The following is an 18209-nucleotide window of genomic DNA, read 5'->3' as shown; positions in this document are numbered from 1 at the left end:
CACTTTTATGCTGTGGGTGAAATAACGTGTTATGGGCTGTTGTGGCAAAGGCATACCTTTTTTCCCACACTATGTGTAAGTGTTCTTTGCCTTACATGCTTTTTATAGTTTTCCCTCTGATATGTTTGTTTTTATGTGAAAGAGGAATATGTTGACTGTTAATGAAACTATAAACTGAGAAATCAGTGTTTTAAATATGCCAGGTTTTTAAATGCTAGCTGTGTCCCTATAAATGAGGCAGCCTTTTGCAGACTTCTGGATGATTATTATTTTAGGGGTTGTGAGGAAAAGCCCCAAGAGTGGGTTTGATGTTGCTGTGCTGCAGTGCTGGCTGCTGCTTGCCTGGAGCAGTTTGTCAGGGATGGGCTGGGAGTCAGGCCAGGAGGACTGACAGCCCACGTGCTCTGGTGCTGGACAGGTCAGCTACACACTGAGTGAGGTGTTGTTTCTTGCATCTCTGCCTCAAAAACAATCTAATTTAAATTTTTGTTTGAAAACTTAAACTAAGTAAGAAGAGTAACTTCAGTTCTGCTTCTTTGCATTTCTGGCTTGCATTGGGTCATTGTCAGCTTAACTTTCTGGCTGGTTCTCTGTGCTCTCCAGAACTGAGTTTTTTTATCCCTAGATGAAATCATAAATATTCTTAGCACTTTCCTCTGTGAAACGATCTCTGTCTGGTTCAACTTCTCTTTGAAAGCTGGAAGTGTGGTGTGCTCAGCATGTTGAATGTACATTCACTCTTGGGGTTTTCTGCAGTCCCTGCTGTGGTTGTTTTTCCCTGCCAGGAGCCAAAAAACAGATTAAAAATAATACACTACAGATTTCTGATTGATTTCTCTGATTCTACTTAGATTTGCATAAGGAAACTGGAATGATTGTTGCATTCAAATGCTTTAAAAGCTCATTCCTTCAGCAGAATTTATGTATATTTAAAGATGTAATGCACACTGCTCTTCAGTTTTGCAAAAATAAGCTGATATAATATGTTTTGTTATTAACTATTTTAATGGCAACCCTGTCATTTTGTCTCTTGTCTATGTAGCTTTTCACGATCGAGATGATTCTGCTTTGGACAGCTACCCACAAACCATGGGCCTGGTAAGAATAAAAGGTTTTTTATTGTATTACATTTTCAAGAGTGAGAAATACTGTGTCTTTCACTGATTTGGAGAAAGGAATGACACTTAACAAGACAGCAAATTAATTTATTTCTTTTTCTGGTCCACACAAACGGCAGCTTCTTTAAACTTGACATACAAGTTGCTTATCTTTGTATGTAGGGATGGCCTGATTCTTTAACTCTCATCCTTTTATATTCATTGGTACTTATTTTATATTCTGATGATGCTAGATTGATGCTGGGGGGTGAGAATTAGTAGAAAATGCCAAGCCAGAAGCAGTTGTTCTGAATTTGGGTGGTTTAAGTGATGCACTTGGCACTGAAGGATTGGATCTGTTCTCAGGTGGAACGTTTATGTTCTGACTTGGTGAAAAGAGCAAAATAAAGTGCCATCAAATTAGAATCCTGCACTAACCCCAAATACTGAATAACAGAGTTCAATTGTATTTCATGGCAATATGAATCAATGAAAAACAGGAGACTGTGCAGCAGCAAAGATGTTAACCTTGAGGATAATACTGTAACTAAATACAGAAATGAAACAGTTTTTAATTTAAAAAAAAAGCATTAATGCACTTTATGGTTGTAACTGAATGCCTGAAATTATCATTCAGAGCAATGCTTTGCAGTAAAAGGTTTATTTTCTCTTGGTCTGTTTCCTCTGCTAGTTTCTCCTGCTTTGATTTTAGAGTGATTTTCACCATAAATTATTCCTCAGTAGGATTTCTGTAACAAATGGTTGTAACTATGAAATGAACTATGAGTATTGGTCTTAGTGCTTGATATTATGATGCAGAAATTTGTTATTTTAATGCTTTGATGTCAAAGATTGTATGTGGTGACATAAGTTAAACATAAGGAATCGTTCTTCATTTGATCAATACTTCATACAAACCTTAAATGCAGAGCTCACGTTGAGCACTGACTGTTCTGAACCTCATGCAGAGTGACAAAGATCAATTTCTTGATGGAAATGTCTGTGTTACACAGATTACCACAACAGTTGCCACGTGTAGACAATTTCAGCAAATGGGATTTGTACAGAAAAGTAAAAACAACAACCCCTAATGCTTAAAGAGAGTATGACTTCTTAAAAATGTGTTGGGTTTTAGAACCACAAAGTCAGGGATAGTAGGATAGTTACACTGTACAGCTGCTCTTTGCTTTGCAGAAGTTTGGCAAATAATTTACATTAATTATCATTTGGCCCCAGAAATGTATTGAAGCCTCTGAATTTCCATTTTTTCTGTTTCACTTTTGTAGTTCAGGAATGAATCTAATGAATTCCAGAAAAATTCACTGTTGGAATCGGATAGCGCTTTTATTGGTGAGTTTACACCTCCCCTTAACCATGTTGTGAGTGTACAGACACGTGGTTTAGTCTCATGCTGCGTCTCTAAAATTATTATTATTGTTTTAGAAGTTGCAGTGGTTATAGCTATGGTGATTGGTATGAAATATTAGGAAGTTATGTGTCTGAATTAAAATGCAGAGATTTACGAAATTTTACTGCAATAAATTTGTGTAGATGACACCTAAATGTAATGATGCTGCTGAGTTGCCCTTTAGCACCTTACATCTTTTCATGAGAAAGCATCTTTCTCTGTACTTCGTGCTTTGTCTGGGAGGTTGGTCTTGTCAAAGGGCTTTTTTTGACATCTTCCCAGCTTTGGATAAGGAAAAGCTAATATTTATTCAGGAAATGTGTTACAATGGTAGCATAGGCAATGCTTTTCTATTGTTCTGCTGCAAATAATATAATTTATTGGCAATTGCAGCTTACAACTGCAATCTGTCCATAGTGAAACACAAAAGTCTTAGACAGTCAACAATTCTTTTCATGGTTATTCTTTTGGTTTACAAGCATGCTTGATTTTAAGTATGATTATATGAGTATAAAATAGAGATTCATTTTAAATTAGTCACTTTTCTGCTGTTCACATATTATTTCATTTCACTTGCAACATCATACTTACAGCCATTGTCACTTATTCATCATCTGAAGTGGAAGATTTTGTTTTCTAAAGATTTTTGTATAGACTGCCTCATGTAATGTCTCTCTATTCAACCTTTATATGCATGGATGTAAAAGTGCTGTTTTATTTCCAGTTACTAGAAATGACAGGGCTAGAAAAACCTGACCAGCTCAGGCCTTTGCATGTTATTTTCCATCAGCAGGCATTTCAGTATCTTGAAATTTCTTTTAGTCATCTGTGGGAAATCATCTTGCAAGGTTTTCGTTCTTCGGCTTGAGAAATGCAGTAGTGTCCTGCAGACGCTTTTTAATGAAACAGTGTTTCTATAAACTGATGATCTCTGGCTTTGGTTCAAAGCAGAATTTTTCATTTGAAATGTATTCAAGCCTGTTCTATTAATGTACAAGTCCTGGAGTACAGGGTAGAACCTGGCATTGGGAAGAGCACAGGGTGGGGCTTTCAGTTGTGTTCAGTGCATTTGGTTCTCTCTGTAGTCTGCAAAACCTCCCTTTTCAGGTTAGGGATTAGGGTGTATTAGTACAGCTCAGTGGTGAAAGGATGCCTCAGGAGAGCCCATCAGTCTAGGCTGGGGCCAAACATCCCATCTCAGCCAGGACAGGCTCATGGAGAGGAGCACAAGATGCGGGCCAGATATGCAGGACTCTTCCAGCTTCCAGTGACCTGTAGCTGATTGCTTTTCATAAGTCTTGCTCAGCTGATTTCACAGGTTTTCATGAACTGGAATTAGCATTTTTGAATCCCTGCTCACCATCAGCACTATTGTGTGGATAAATATCCAACCTGTGCCTTCTGTGAGCTGTGTCCTTTCATCTGCCATCTCTGTAATGGGGTGCTCTTGGTTATTCACCACTTCCATAAGGTTCATGATATCTATAGTCCTCTCACACTTTCCCTTCTTCCCATCCAGCTGGTACTTGCAGTTTAGTGAGGTGTTGGAGTTAAACTAACATATTATTTGTTCCCCACCACTACCTTTTTCCCCTTTCCCCCCAGATCATTTATGACTGATGAAAACCATGCTCTTCAAAAGTGAGCTGTATGCAGAAACTAAAAATATGTTGTCCTTTGCATTATTTGGGCTTTATAAATAGCTACTACAAATAACATTCTGAATATAAATCTGGAGTCTTCCATCCCTGAAATGAAAAATAAAAACGATCATTCTGTGCAGGCTGTGAGTTGTGCTGCTCACATTGTCTGGGGGTCTTTTGTGAAATACAGGGAGTGTATTTTTAACTTCGACTTTTCCTAAGAAGAGTGTAACACTACCCTCTGTTTTGGTTGAGGGTTTTTTGGCATGGGTTTAAAATCCAACTCAATTTTGACATCTATTATGTCAGCATTGCATATGAGTTTATCTCCTAGGGCTCAGAAATTTGAGGCAGTTAGAAATAAAGTGGTTTATTAGTCTCTTTTCCTTTTTTTTTTTCGCCTCAGTGAAAACCCTAGAATCCATTAGTGTTAATGCAGTGATTTAAAAGCATCTCTCTGCAGCAGGATCTGAATGATAGATGATTAGAGGAACAGGTAGCATCTGATACTGGTGATACACTAATGGTACAAATAAATTCTCAAGCTTGTCCTTTGTTGTGACAAATTCACATTGTTAAACCATTTTTTATATTCCAAGTAATAGCATTATTTTGAATATAATGAAGTTCAGCTGGTTTTGTAGCTGGAATTCTGATACAAGAATTGTTAGCCTTACATAATTTCAAAATTATGCTTTGATTTTTTTACTTGAAACATTTGTGATAAGACCATGAGTACCTTTGGTCAGACTGGGGAAGAGAAAAGATGGGAGGAGAATAAAAATGTAATTTTAGGGGAAAAAAGCAACTGACAGTATAAAAGAAGAAAAATGTCTTTGTTATTCTGAACTTCTTTGATATATTTTTTAAGCATAAGAACTTCAATTTTCAACCAAAAGAACTGTTTAATTGTTATGTTTAGAATTTACACACACTTATCTTTTTTTTTTTTTACTTTATGGGAGGTACAGCACTAACCACTTTTCCAAAACGTGACTTTGTTGTCACAAATAGCTGGTGGGAGTGGATTCTGTCGGGGTTTTGTTGAACAGAGTCCTTCCTTTTCCTGGGAGGCTCTGTTCCTGAAGATGCCAGAGGGACTGCAGTAGGAAACAGAGCCCACTGCCTGCACCAACCAGCAGCAAAGCCATCAACCAGCCCCAGGCAGGGGTTACTGCCCTGGAGGAAAAACCAAAAGTACTTGTTTGAAAGAGTTTCCAGAGTCAGCAAAAGAAGGGGAAATAGACAAGTGTGAAGCAGAGACATGACCTTAGGGTTCATGTATATTATAAAAAGAGATTAAACTCCCCTCACTGTAATGTGATACAAGTATGATCAAAAAGTGTAGTTAGTTATTCTTGTATGAACAGATTCTAACATTGTATTAGATGTATTAGATGAAAAGACCAAGGATGTGTGATTAAGGGACCGATTTTGTCTTATATTCCATGTAACCCTATCAGTCCATGTAATGTGTTTTTATATTCCATGTAACATATTTACAAACATAATTTGTTACATGATTATATCTTTTTATGACTGATTTTCCAAGTGTTCTCTCTTCCAATAGAGGTGCTATGTTCATTTGAGTACTCATTTACTTTAAAGGTCTGGGTATAAACAAGATTTGTACTGAATACATTCCTGTGATGGAGTCAAGTACAATATATAGGCTTGTTTCAAAACATAAACAGGTTGGAGCACTCTCTGGTATTTTGATTTCTTTGAAAATTATTTCACCTGTTTTTCCAGGTGCTAATGGAGAAACGTTTTCTGCCTTAGAAGAAGTGAATTTATTACCACGGCATCCATCTTCTGCAAGGGAGAGGAGACGACTAAAGCAGAGAGCTTTGGAGAGTGCTGTACATGTAAGAACTGACAGATGTGATGTCAGACAGTGCCTGTGCTTCCACAGTGACTCCATGTGACTCCTGAGGGAGTACACTGTAGCTGTTTGCCCTTTTAAAAAGGATGCTGTTTAACTGAAGGAGTTGTGCATTTTTGGATTCTCTGCAGGAGGAAGTTCCACCAGTGCAGACACCGGTGCTGCAGCCTGACAGCTTCTCTTTGCACTCAAACTTCAGCCTCGACGTTGATCAGGTGAAAGGCAAGAACGAGGAGCGACTGCACAGACTGACTGAGCTCCAGCAGAAATCTCCTTCCTTGGGTATGCTCCCTGTAGCAGAGATAATGTACTGAACACTAAGTAATTACAATAATTAAAGGAACAAATAATAGTAGGTTTCATGTAGCAGAACAGTGAGCAACCAGATCAAACACAGGAGTTATTTATAGAGCTCTGTAGCTGGTACAAGGGCTTCCCCAGCACACCTCAGCACAACTTCTTTAGACTAAGTTTAGAGGAGGAGAGTAGGAAAAGATTCTCATGTTCCTGTCTGATCAGCCACTCCTTTTGTCCTGTGAGCACCACTGCAGTGTGGGCAGCAGCATGAGGATATCCAGCTGCACAGCTGAAATGGCAGTGGGAAGAAATAAAGCACCCGAGTGATGAATGATGATGAGGTGCCTGTGTGAGTTTATTGGCATTCCTGGGAGTCAGTCCTAGTCCAACCAGCATTAAGATATGCCAGAGAATTGTGTGTAATTGAAGTACTTCAGTTTCTAGTTAATTTGATTTTTCTAGTGGTTTGTTAATATTAATGATCATTCAGTATTTGAGTATGTGAATACTTGATACTGATACTTCTTTCACTGCACACACACTTGAATTCATTCCATGTTTCTTACATCAGGTGCTGGGAGGTGTCTTGGAGCATCTCCCAATGCTGGCTGCCCGATCTAAATCCCTTTTGTGTATGAAGTACCAATCATGGCAACCATTAATGGCCTTTAATTTCTCACATGGATTGTGACCCAGTTCATACACTCGGTGCTAATGATTCTTTCATACGAGTCTGAAATCCCCCTTTTTTTGGAGGTAGTTGCTATGCTGTCTAGGCAATTACAGTATCAGTCTCCTTTTTATAAACTTAATGAGAGTACAGATGCTGGCAGTATTTTTGATTCTGTTGCTATGAGTACTCTTACAAGCACTTCGTCCTTTTAATTTGTTGTTTTAACCATCTCACTGTGGTTTTAAGTCACTAAAAAAGTAAATCCTATTCATACTAATTTTCTTCTATAATTTAAATAAACTCTATTAATTTTACTCCACCCAGATGTCTATTTGCTCCGTGAACTACTTTTTCTTCCATATCTTTGTTATATTTCACCTCTTATAATTTCACCTCATTTCTTACGCACTACACTTTTTATTTTGCTTGCCTTCTGTTTGTCACAGCCTCCAGAACTTCAGCCTTTAGATAAATAGAATTTTGATGTGTGTATGTATATGTATTTATATGTCTGTATGTAGTTTGTTCTCTGGAGCACACTCATCCCATCACTCATTCTTAGCATTTGTGCCTCTTGGAAAGGCAGCAATAGATCCTCTTGCTCAGCTGTGGTTGTTCAAGCTGCACTGCTGCGTGCCCTCCTGTTCCCTCCTTGTGCTCAGGGATCTTACAGTAAATTGAGTGAAGCCAAGTTTTTTTACTCCTTTTGCCTAACAGTGTGAAAGAACCCTTGTGGCATCCTCTTGCTTTCTGAGCAGCCAGGGCTGTCATTTCTGCTCTGTCCTCAGAGACAGTGCTGAGAGAAAACAAATCTCTGAGATGCATACCTACAGAACTTGGTTACCTTCCCTTGAAATGACCAGAGATGGCAATTCACAGGCTTTGATAAATTAATTCTAAGAGCTGATCTGATTCAATAAGGAGGCTCTGTTCACAGCAGTTCACTTTCTCCTGTGGGACTGATGTGGGAATCCTAAAGGCATCCTAGGATTGTTTGCTTAATTGGAAAATCAGAAAAAAGGAGTCAGGCCTTCTCCTTCATTTTCACCTATCCAAAAAAATTCCCATCAGTGTAGACTTGGTGAATATTTGGGTGATGGAGTCTCTGCAAGCCAGAGATGCCATCTGTCAAGCAAGGTATGTGTGTTCCTAAGGGTATAAAGAAGAGCAGGCTCAGACACAGAAGAGGGAATTCTCACAGCTTTGGGCACACAAGATGTGCTGCTGTTGGTGTTTTGCAGGAATCCAGATACCATCCAATTCCTAAACCAGGATTTCATGCTAAGGAAAAGCTTTCCTTACCCTCAGCCTCCGCATGCAAACTGAATTATCAAGAGTCTTGATACGTGTCCCAGTTAAGGACAGTTATTTACGGAGCGTGCAAAGTGATGAAATCCATGATGAAGTTCTGCAGTGCAGCTGATCTGCTGTGCTGTCTAAAAGCAGCACCAAGTGAGTCTGATCCAGTGATGTGCACTGTGATCTTGCCTCTGGCAGAACAGCTGATCTTGCCTCTGACATCTGAAGATCTAAAAGCTTTGCTTTAAAGGCAGAAGTAGTTACGTGTGGGGAAATGCAGCCCTCTGGCTTGGACATTCACAGTTTGTGTCTCTAAACAGCCTTATTTTTATTGCTGCTAGTTATCATCTCTTAAAACAGCAAACAGAAAATTAATTTTCTTTAGGTATCACTTTTCCTGCTGTGTGCTGTTAACCCCTCTACACCTACATATGCAAAAACCTGTGGGAGAGTTCACGTGACCCAGGATTTAGGAGACAAAGAGGTTCACTCTGCCACTTCAAGCACAGGAGATGACAGGCCCAGGGAGAGGGAGGTCTGCTCTCACTTCTAGTGTTGCAGACAGGTTTTGGCCAGACTGGGAAGGATTGGAGGATGATCAGATCACTGTCTGTATGATGTGACAGAACTAAAGATTTGCGCCAAGTTCTTTTGGAACAAAAAGTATTTGGCTTTTTGTTTTAGAACCTGCAATCCCACCTAACAGACAAAGAGGAAAACCGAGCCCTTGCTCTCAGTGTCTGTGGGGTTGTGCAGTTCCTGTCCTTCCCTTCACCCCTGCACAGCTGCCTCCAGCCCTTGGGCTCTCACACCCATGCTTAGGCCTTCAACTTTCAGTTTTTAATGAGCATCTTCAGAGAAGTTTCAGTTTAAATTCTCATTTTTAAAAAGTCATAATTTTTACAGAATAAAACCCTAAAACTTGTAACAATAACCCAAATACTTAAATTACATGACACTTATCGTTTAGTAATGATATACTTCACCTAAAGAATATACAATTTTGTTTTGCTTGAATTAGGATGTTTATGCAAAAAAATGGGGGTTTTTTCCCAGAGTCTTTAAACATTTTTCTGCCCACCTTAAACACCAAGAAACGAAAACCTCCTCATTGATGTAAATCAGTTTTAAGAGGAAAATGTTGCAATTTTCAGTTTGCACAGCTTTTTTGATCAATGTAAAATTTAAATGTAGCGAGGCCAAAATATGGAACAGCAAAGAGAACTTTATACGTTTATATCCCTTTATATAAAGGAACATTTTATGTTGTTTGGTAATCTACACTATTTGTTTAAAGTATTAGATGTATAATTGCTGACAGAACTGAAATAAGTAATAGTAGAGTCCAGAGTGACGGTAACTCCAAGCTCAAAGGCAAGGCAGTTCTGCTTTTTGTTCAGTGGGTTTATTTTGTAGCTGGAAGATCCCAGCTTAGCCAGTTTTAGCATGACATTGCACTGAGGTTAAAACAATCCTTCCTCAGTAAGAGACTATCTATACAAGGTTCAGTCAGGCACTGTGATTGAATGGCCTTATTTTTACATGCATTTTTATGCATATATGCACTGACAGATTTGACTTCTCCCTAAATAGAAGCTTTTTGGAAAGCAAGAACCCTCTGCCGAGTCCACCCACCTCTGCCTGTGTCCTTATCCCTTCTGAGCTGCCGCTGGGGAGCTGCTGAGTCCCCAGAGCACGAGCAGACGTGCGCTAAGTAGAAATGTCATTTCTAAGCATTATTGATGCACCGCTCGCAGCCAAGCCTGCCCAGGGTTGTGCTGGGAAAAGCCTCCGTCCCCTCTAACGCGCGTGTTGCTCTCCTCTCCTCTCCTCTCCCAGGTGATGACATTTCCTTAGGGGACGTGGACGACCTTCTGAAGCGCGCTCAGTCCCAGGCCAGCTCCACTGACACGGTGGCCACGGAGCCGTGGCTGCGGCCGGGAACGTCGGCCACGCTCCGGAGACTGGCGGCGGAGCAGCCGAGCCCGGCGAAGCTGTCCGCGGAGAGCGCGCTCCCGCTGGGCTGGCACGGCCTCTCCACCGCGCACGGCTGATCCCGCCGCGGGAACGCCGCGGGGAGAGCTCTCCCGGGCACGGAGCGTGCGGCCGGGCGTGTATTGAACTAGCAATAATAAAGGATTGGACACGGCGCTGCAACGGGGATGGAGCGCGGGCATGGTTCCTGTTCCGTGACGCGGGAAAGGGAGGAAGAGCTCGGCAGCTTTTGCACTTTTTGTACAACTTAAGTTTCAGTCTCAGAAACAAGAGTGTGGTGTGTGTGAATTTGATTATTAAATCAAAGATGTTTGCTAGCTTTATAGTCAAACTCCAAAACTTTCTGGCATTAGACTGGCCCAACAGCAGAAGGGCGTTAGGTTTTTACCCAAAGAGTGAGTAACTTGAAGGACACTTGGTTTTCGTACAGGAGAAATGCTGTCCTGCATGAAGGCACAGCTAACACTTTCATGGGAAAAAAAAATGACTATCAGCAATGTGTCTGACATTCCCTAACTTGTCATGTGCTGAAAAGACAGAGATTGTTGAATATATTTATGTTTCTGTTTGAAGAGTTAATAAAGTATTTTGTTACTAAAATGATTTTTGTTAAAAAACCAGTGAAAGCAGAATCAATTTTCTTAATTTATGATTTGCTTGGGGTTTCATTTATATTCATCAACAAACTGGTGTTAAGTCAATCTCCAAAGAAATAAAAACACATGGAAAATCTGTTGATTAAGAGCACAGAGCTTTAGCAAGGACATGGAGCAAGATTTTAGGAGTTCAGTGAACTACACAACCAAGGTGAAGCAGGGGCAATGCTGCAACTTTCCTCTTGGTTGGGAAATTCCCACCAAGAGGCCTAAACCTCATCAAAAGAGAGGAAAAAAGACCCTAAAAAAAGAGTGATGAAAATGAACTTTTTACAAAGGTCTTTTATTTTTACCACACTGCCACCTTCAAGCTGTTGTCAACCTGGCCGATGGCTATGGCAGTTCCTTGATGACAGCAGGCAATGTTTGCTGACAGCTGTACTTCAAACCTGTGTGCTGCTGAGCTTCTTCCTGGGCTTAGCACATTCCTTCCCAGAGAGGATTTGCCATATCAGGATAATTCTTACCTGGAGTTTCTGGCTCAGCAATAAGACGGTTCCTCAGTGTGGGTATGACAGCGCTGGCCACTCAAGCAGGGACATTGGTGCAATCCCCGACCTGGGCTGCAGCAGGTACCTCAGGCTGCTTGGCTGCTGCAGCCTGGACTTCCCCCAGGTGGGAAATAACGTTGTGGAAATGCTCTGTAACAGTGCACTTACCACCCTCTCGTGCCAAAGCCCCCTTACGCCTTCTGTAGTTTGGCACCTGCCCTGATGGCTCTCTCCAGTTGCCTCACAAGTTGAACTTTGAGCTGCGTTCACTGTACCAGCTGCAGGCTAGATGCAGAATTTCTCTTCTTCCTCATCTAATTGCCTACAGAGTTAATTATTCTTTATTCCTTTAATTTTAATCACTTTTTCCCCTGAGAGACGCATGAAGCATTCCCCTAAAAAGCCATCCTTGTTCCACTGCAGTAAGTTTCATAAATGCCAGAGACCATCAGAAATTGGCATTCCTTTCCTCCAGTCCACAAGGCCAAGATGTAGCACAACCCCGCTTTGTATCACTTTTCTTCACTGAAACCCCTGAAATTACTTTAACCTCACTGCTCAGCAGCCCTTAGCACCATGGATTCCACTCCTCCCTGCAGCTGCCTTCCCTTGGGCACTCGGGATCTGCTCAGGACCCTCACTTTGCATCTTCCCTTTCCAGATCTTTCTTCAGCTTTCTCTGCCTCTCCCAAGTTCAGCTTTTGCCAGGGCCCTTTTGCCTCCCTAACTTTTTATCATGACAGGCTCACCTGCAAAATAAATTTATCAGCGGTCCCAGCCCTGATGGATATTGAGAGAACTGAAAGAGAACCTATTCTCTGCCCCTGACCCCAGATTTCTGATAACTACCATAAATGTGAGCGTTCAGAGAGCTGCAAGTTGAACACAATGCCTGGAGTACACCTGGGTGCTGCCCTGGCATTGCAAGACTTAAAGAGTCACAGAAGGTTAATTTTTGGTTCATCACAGAACATGAACCAAAATCGAACAACTATTGGGCCTTTTCCACATAAGCAATAAATAAGGCATGAGAAGTCCAGGCTGTAAAAGAAAGGTGTCATTACTAAACAGGAGTACACAACAGAACAATGAAGCAGTGAGATTTAAAACCAGAAAGAGCTGCACAACCCCAGCTGCCCAAGTTTTCAGATAATTCATTGTACTCACTGTTCTGTCTTGAACACAGATGATTAGAAAGCAGTTGGGCAGACACACAAGGAACAGTGGCTGTTTAAGCAGTGCTCAGGGCAGCAGTGTCAGGAACACCTGAATGCTCTCAGAACATGAGGGACAATATGACTATGAATAGGGATGGGACACATTATACTCACTCTAAAAACTATTACTGATCACTGTCAAACAAAGGAAGAGCTCTGGTCTGCCGCAGCACAGCAGTGTAAAATTTAAACACAGCACAACAAACTGAACAAATAAAATACAGCCCCAGAGGAAAGGCTACGATTAATTCAAACCACCTCAATTCTCCCTCTTCCGACTCTGGTAATTGCTATTTGGTTTTGCTCCACCCCAATTAACTTTGTGAGCAAACTCTGAATCACAGGTCACAGCCTCTGAATTCCCTTTTCTGGCTTTTCCACAGCTATTTCACTGAACTGCTTACACTTATTTCTGGAGCCCTCTGTGAATGTCTGAATGTCTGTGGCAGACTCATTGCCCTGAAAGAGAGAGGAGGCTCCCTCACACTCCTTGCTCCTCACTGCTCTCCTGTGCCAGTCGGGAGTTTTGCGGGAACACACTGGAGAACAATCCAGTTCCACTCTTACTAACAAAATCGAAGACGCTGACAAGACTGAGCTGGCTGATGTTCCAAGCTGTTCCAAGCCAGCAGAACTGAGTTCCCAGCCCTCCCTTTCTCCACCAGCTGTTTGGTGTTTGTATTTCAATCCCCAGAGAGCAAAGGGCAGTACTTGAGCTTCTATGTGTGCAACACTACAGGATCCATCTGAGCAATTCATGTAGTGCTTTTATTCTCCTCCAGCCTTGCCCACCTTTTTGTTTAATTTACCACTCCTGTATTTGTCTCTAACCGTGAGAAGAGGCACCCCAGTCAGCCAGAGGACTTTCTGCTCCCAGGGTCTGGGGTTTGCTGCTCCTTTGAAACAAAAGCTTGAGAGGCAAAGCAAACTGTAAAACAAGTAGCTGTGGATTAGACTGGTTTTGATTGCACTGATGAAAGAGTTCAAAAACTTTATTGACCTATAACCTGATTAGAATATGCCAGATGAGAACCAAATATTGTACAGAAAGTTGTACAGAATTTTTTTTTTTACATAGAAAACTTTACATATCTGTACCATATACATTTTGTCCATCTGAAAAAAATTTCTACATCCATTGTAATACAGAATGCTTGACAATCTCGTCTGTTAACCATCAGAGCACAATTCACAGTATGAATACATTTCCAATAAATTTAACCATCCCCGAACCATGCCAGATTTGTTACTTGAATATATCCAACATTAAATTCTGTACATAAGAGTGAAATCTACATCAAACAAAAAAACATCTGACAGCAGACACAACCTAGACTTGTTTGCAGTGATTCAAGTTCCAGTCCTTGAAGGATCATCATTTCAATGGCTCGTTATATTTAAAAGCCCTAAAACAAGTATATTACAGGTAGTTAAGTCAGTCGTGATATTTCTACCGCTGTTTTTGACAAAAGTCGGCAACAATAACTTCTGGGCTACAATGAAATGAAATGAAACAAAACAAAAATAACAAAACAAAACAAAACAAAAAAAAAAAAAAAAAGGAAAAATAAATCACAACCCCAAAAAGAAACCCAAACTTCTAGTGCATTTGGTAAACAAGGAAGAGTTATGGGCTTTCAATAAATCAGTAATACAGAAATAAAATAATTTGGGAAGAACTGTATAGTGTTAAAGAGTTTATATTACAGACCTGCATCTCTGTACATTTTCACAGAAGGATGATTACCAATGTCTCAGACAGCCTGAGTGTGCAAAAATCTTAGAATATCGGACATAGTTGCTAAATATTTTTTTTTCATGAACAATAATCTCCATTTTCTTTTCACTATAAACATTTTATCCTTCAAAATACAGCTCTCCTGAGTTGTACTTCTCGCAGAAGCTCAAACCTTTACATACATATGTTTCTTTGGGTACATTTCACTTTCACACCCGCCATTAACATCCGTTGCTATACTGCTGTCTAGGACAGTAAAGGACGCTGCAGCCCGTGCTGACGAGGGGACTGTGCTATAAACTGGCTCTGTGCTCAGCACCAGCCAGGCAAGAGAAACCGCTGAGAGAGAATCCGCCAGGAAAGAGAGGGACCGGAGTGTTGCAAGCCTTAATTACAGTTGGAAGCGTCCGTACCGTTAACCCTTGGATACACGTTGCCAGAGAAAGAAATCATTTATATGGAGATCCAGACAGAATGGCCCAGCTCCCTGGTCCTTTTGTTTAGCTTGAGGATTATAAACTTTGAAACAGAGCCTCACTGTCTGCTAATGCTTGCTTATTCCAGCCTCTTGTTCTGGTGGCTGGGATATTTGGAAAACCACGCCAATCCGCAGGAAAAACCTTCGCAAAACAGCTCGCAGCTCAGGAATAAGGTCAAACTGCATGATTTCACACAACAAAGGATAGTAGAACGAGGCATGGGCCTTGAACTGAGGAGAAAACAAACAAGAAATGACTATTGTACATCGGTACACCTCAGGAAGCACACTGCAAAATAAGAATTTTAAATATTCTCCCAAGTGAGGGTGAGAAACCCACAAAGTGACAAGCAGAAACACCTTTACAACTGAAATTAGCAGTGCTAGAATAAGGCCAGCTGCGATATACTCTGACAGATGCTCACCAGCTACAAAGCTCCTCATTAATGCTAATTCTCCAAAAGGGAATATTTTTCTATTATGAGATTTTTCTTGCATTTGGCCTTTTTCACTTCATTATTTCAGCCAAATTTTCTTAGAAACAGAGGGAGATTAAACAGGGATTTATTTACTGCAAAATTGCTTTGGAGAAGGTCAAGGTGTACACGTACCTGCAGCACTGGCAGCGGAAACAAAGTTAATTCTTTGAATAAAATATCATCACTAATTGTCTTCCGCAGCAGGAGAGGGGTAAGAACAATTTAACACACACTCCCAAAGGATTCTGGCATCTTTAAACTTCTCTGACACATTTTATTTTATCACTCACTGCACCTTCACACTGAATTATTAGTGTCAGTATCTGCCAAGTGCAGTTTGAATGTACATTCCCTCAACACAACGAGTGTCTACAGAGCAGCAGGAGCTTTTAAAATCAAGTCTGTAACTGTGTGTGAGGAACCAGCCTGGAACTACTTCTTACCTGTACATGTCATCGGAAACATCATTCTAAACAGTTACTTACCCTTTCATCACTTATCTTCAGGACTTTAGTCAAAAATAAGAGTAAAAGGTTAGTCCAGGCTTCCCGATGACTTTCTGATGTAAGAGTGAGAAAATAGCTCAGAGCCTCGCTGCAGACACTGGAGACAAAAGACACAGAAAAATAACAACTCACATTTCCTTCTGAGCTCTACTGCAGAGAAAGACCTTTGGCTCTGCAGCTTCTGGCAGTGTAGAGCCCTGGTGCAGAACAGCATTGTTTTATGAAAGCTGCTCTAAGCCTGGTTAACGACAGAAAGCAGTGACTTTGTTCAACTCAAACCCAAAGTCCTAGGACTTCAGTAATAAATAAGCTGACAAAATGCGATTATGCTGCTCGTGCATGTATTTGAAACTTAACGAGTGCTCTTTGACAGGTATGTGACAAAATGCTATGTGGACTTTAGGAACATCTCATATTGATGTAACCAGGCAGTTTTCAGCTCTGCTTCCTCGTCTATGAAACTTAAAATCTTAGCCTTAAGTGCTGCTGTTGAGGTTTAAAGCCCTCCCTTATTCCAACAGTTGCTTGAAAACTTTTTAAACAAAAGACATTCAGATCAATAACCAAAGAGCCAAAGGCTTCTCTATGCTCACAAGGCTGCTTAAGCCCAGTGTCCATTTCTGAAAATGAGAACAAACAGTGCCAGTTCCCTAAAATACCTGAGGTTAGTGAAAGAAAAAACAGGGTTTAGGTGATAGTTGCTTCCCTTTTTAAAGACAAGCTATAATAAGCCCCCACCTACCCACATGATACAAAAAAAAGGTGACAAAATCTTTGTCCTCCCTGTGAAACATGTAATGAGGAAAAAAAGGAGAGACAGCACCAGTAGCTGGAGGCACAGCACTGCCCACAGAACATGAAACTCTTAATAATAGCTGTGACCACCACACACGTGTTAGTTCTAGAAGTTTACTGCAAACAGAGAAGGGCTATCCTTTTAAATAACCACTCCCTTTCTTTAACATCAGAAATAACACGACCAGGTTCGGCTCCGTGGACCTTACTTCAGCAGCCTTTGCTGGACTTCCTCCCAGGCGCTGGTGCGGCTCTCGTCCGTGTACATGCGGAACAGGATGCGCAGCCCACACGCCAGGCTGCTCGTCTCCTGCTTCAGCAGGTTGGGCTTTGACTTGCCTTTGAAACCTACAGGAATTCCAAGCATCCATTTAGATTTTTGGTGCAGCTGACGTTCTTTCTTAGAGTCCCCCCCTTCTCTTTCTAAGCATCTTCTGCACACAGACAGAAGAACCACCTCAGACAATTAATTTCTTGTAATATTTAGTACAATGGAACATTGCTAAAAGTTAACCTATTAATACGTGCCATAATGGTCTTTGGCACCCATTTTTAATATCAGCTTCCTCATATTAACTGGCTGTGAAACTTGTGTTTGTGCCTGCAGCTTTCAAAGCGTGGGACTCACACCTACAGCCAAGAATCAGCTTGGCAGCTGCACCTCAGTAAAACCTTGTATTTTAGGAAACCAGAGATATTTGAACCTCCACAGATGAGGTCTCCTCCTTTTAGGAATCCTACAGTTAGAGAGCTTCAACTTTTACATTTGGCATCAAAGTACTTCTGACCTATTTTTGGGTCAATTCTCACTGTCACAAAGTATTTCTCCAAGGGGACTGACTCACCTGCTTTCCAGAGAGCAGTTCTTTGTTCATTGTTTGAATTAAATGCTTTAGCAAATCTGTGAGATTCCAGCAGACAATCGAGAAGTTTGAAAAGCTGCTGTGATGTTAGGAAACGATACATCCCTTGATCCTGAGTATCCACATGGACATCAAAGTCTACTGCATCTCTCTATTAAAAAGGGGAAAAGGAAAAAAAAAAAAGATTTGAAGAATTCACAACTGTCTTCAGCAAGCTCCTGTGATAGCTCAATCCTACCCTGTTTACATCTGTGCTTGCACTTAAACTTAGCAATGTATTAAAGGTGGTATCCACATCCCAGTTACACAAATCCCTTTGAACAATACATGTTTTAATCTCCACAGTGCTGCCCTGGCACAGCAAATGCAATTTAACAGAAGTTGTAAAAGATCACAACAGTCCAATGGAAATTCGCAAACACATGTGAAAATTGTAAATTAGCAGATGCTACAGAAGTTCAAGAAACTTTGTCTTAAAACCTTTGGAGGAAAAAGTGCTAAAAAGAGAGATACCTATTAATTCCACTTACTTGTGCTGCTGCTAGATTCTCTGCATCCTCTTTTTTGCTAGTTGCTGGGAAGAATACAATGTTGTCGATCGTCTGAATGAGTTCCAGCTGTACTACACACTTGATCAAAAGAGCAGCAAACAACTTCTGTTCTGGAAATTCTTTAAAGGAAAGAATATT

At 40.8% G+C, this 18209-nt stretch overlaps 2 protein-coding genes across 10 annotated transcripts in view; one reads left to right on the top strand and one right to left on the bottom strand.

The window, feature by feature from the left end:
* Positions 1-10875, top strand: part of CSPP1 (centrosome and spindle pole associated protein 1) — a 63314-nt gene extending 52439 nt beyond the window's left edge. For all 9 annotated transcript variants that reach the window (XM_040073364.2, XM_040073354.2, XM_040073325.1 and 6 more), the window contains 5 exons: positions 1043-1098; positions 2384-2447; positions 5901-6016; positions 6165-6315; positions 10142-10875. In XM_040073364.2, coding sequence (XP_039929298.1) covers positions 1043-1098; positions 2384-2447; positions 5901-6016; positions 6165-6315; positions 10142-10356 — 602 coding nt within the window. In that variant the 3' untranslated portion in view covers positions 10357-10875. The remainder of the gene's footprint in view (positions 1-1042; positions 1099-2383; positions 2448-5900; positions 6017-6164; positions 6316-10141) is intronic.
* A 2763-nt stretch (positions 10876-13638) lies between these two features.
* Positions 13639-18209, bottom strand: part of ARFGEF1 (ADP ribosylation factor guanine nucleotide exchange factor 1) — an 86994-nt gene continuing 82423 nt past the window's right edge. Inside the window, exons 35-39 of the mRNA XM_040061355.2 lie at positions 18051-18190; positions 17503-17671; positions 16867-17005; positions 15842-15959; positions 13639-15108 (exon numbers count right to left, since the gene is read on the bottom strand). Of these exons, the coding sequence (XP_039917289.1) occupies positions 14944-15108; positions 15842-15959; positions 16867-17005; positions 17503-17671; positions 18051-18190 (731 nt within the window). The 3' untranslated portion in view covers positions 13639-14943. The remainder of the gene's footprint in view (positions 15109-15841; positions 15960-16866; positions 17006-17502; positions 17672-18050; positions 18191-18209) is intronic.

The sequence above is a fragment of the Hirundo rustica genome, chromosome 1 (assembly GCF_015227805.2).
Source record: "Hirundo rustica isolate bHirRus1 chromosome 1, bHirRus1.pri.v3, whole genome shotgun sequence".
NCBI lineage: Eukaryota > Metazoa > Chordata > Aves > Passeriformes > Hirundinidae > Hirundo > Hirundo rustica.
Note: the sequence above shows the minus strand (reverse complement) of the source record. Positions and strands in the feature narration are given on the sequence as shown.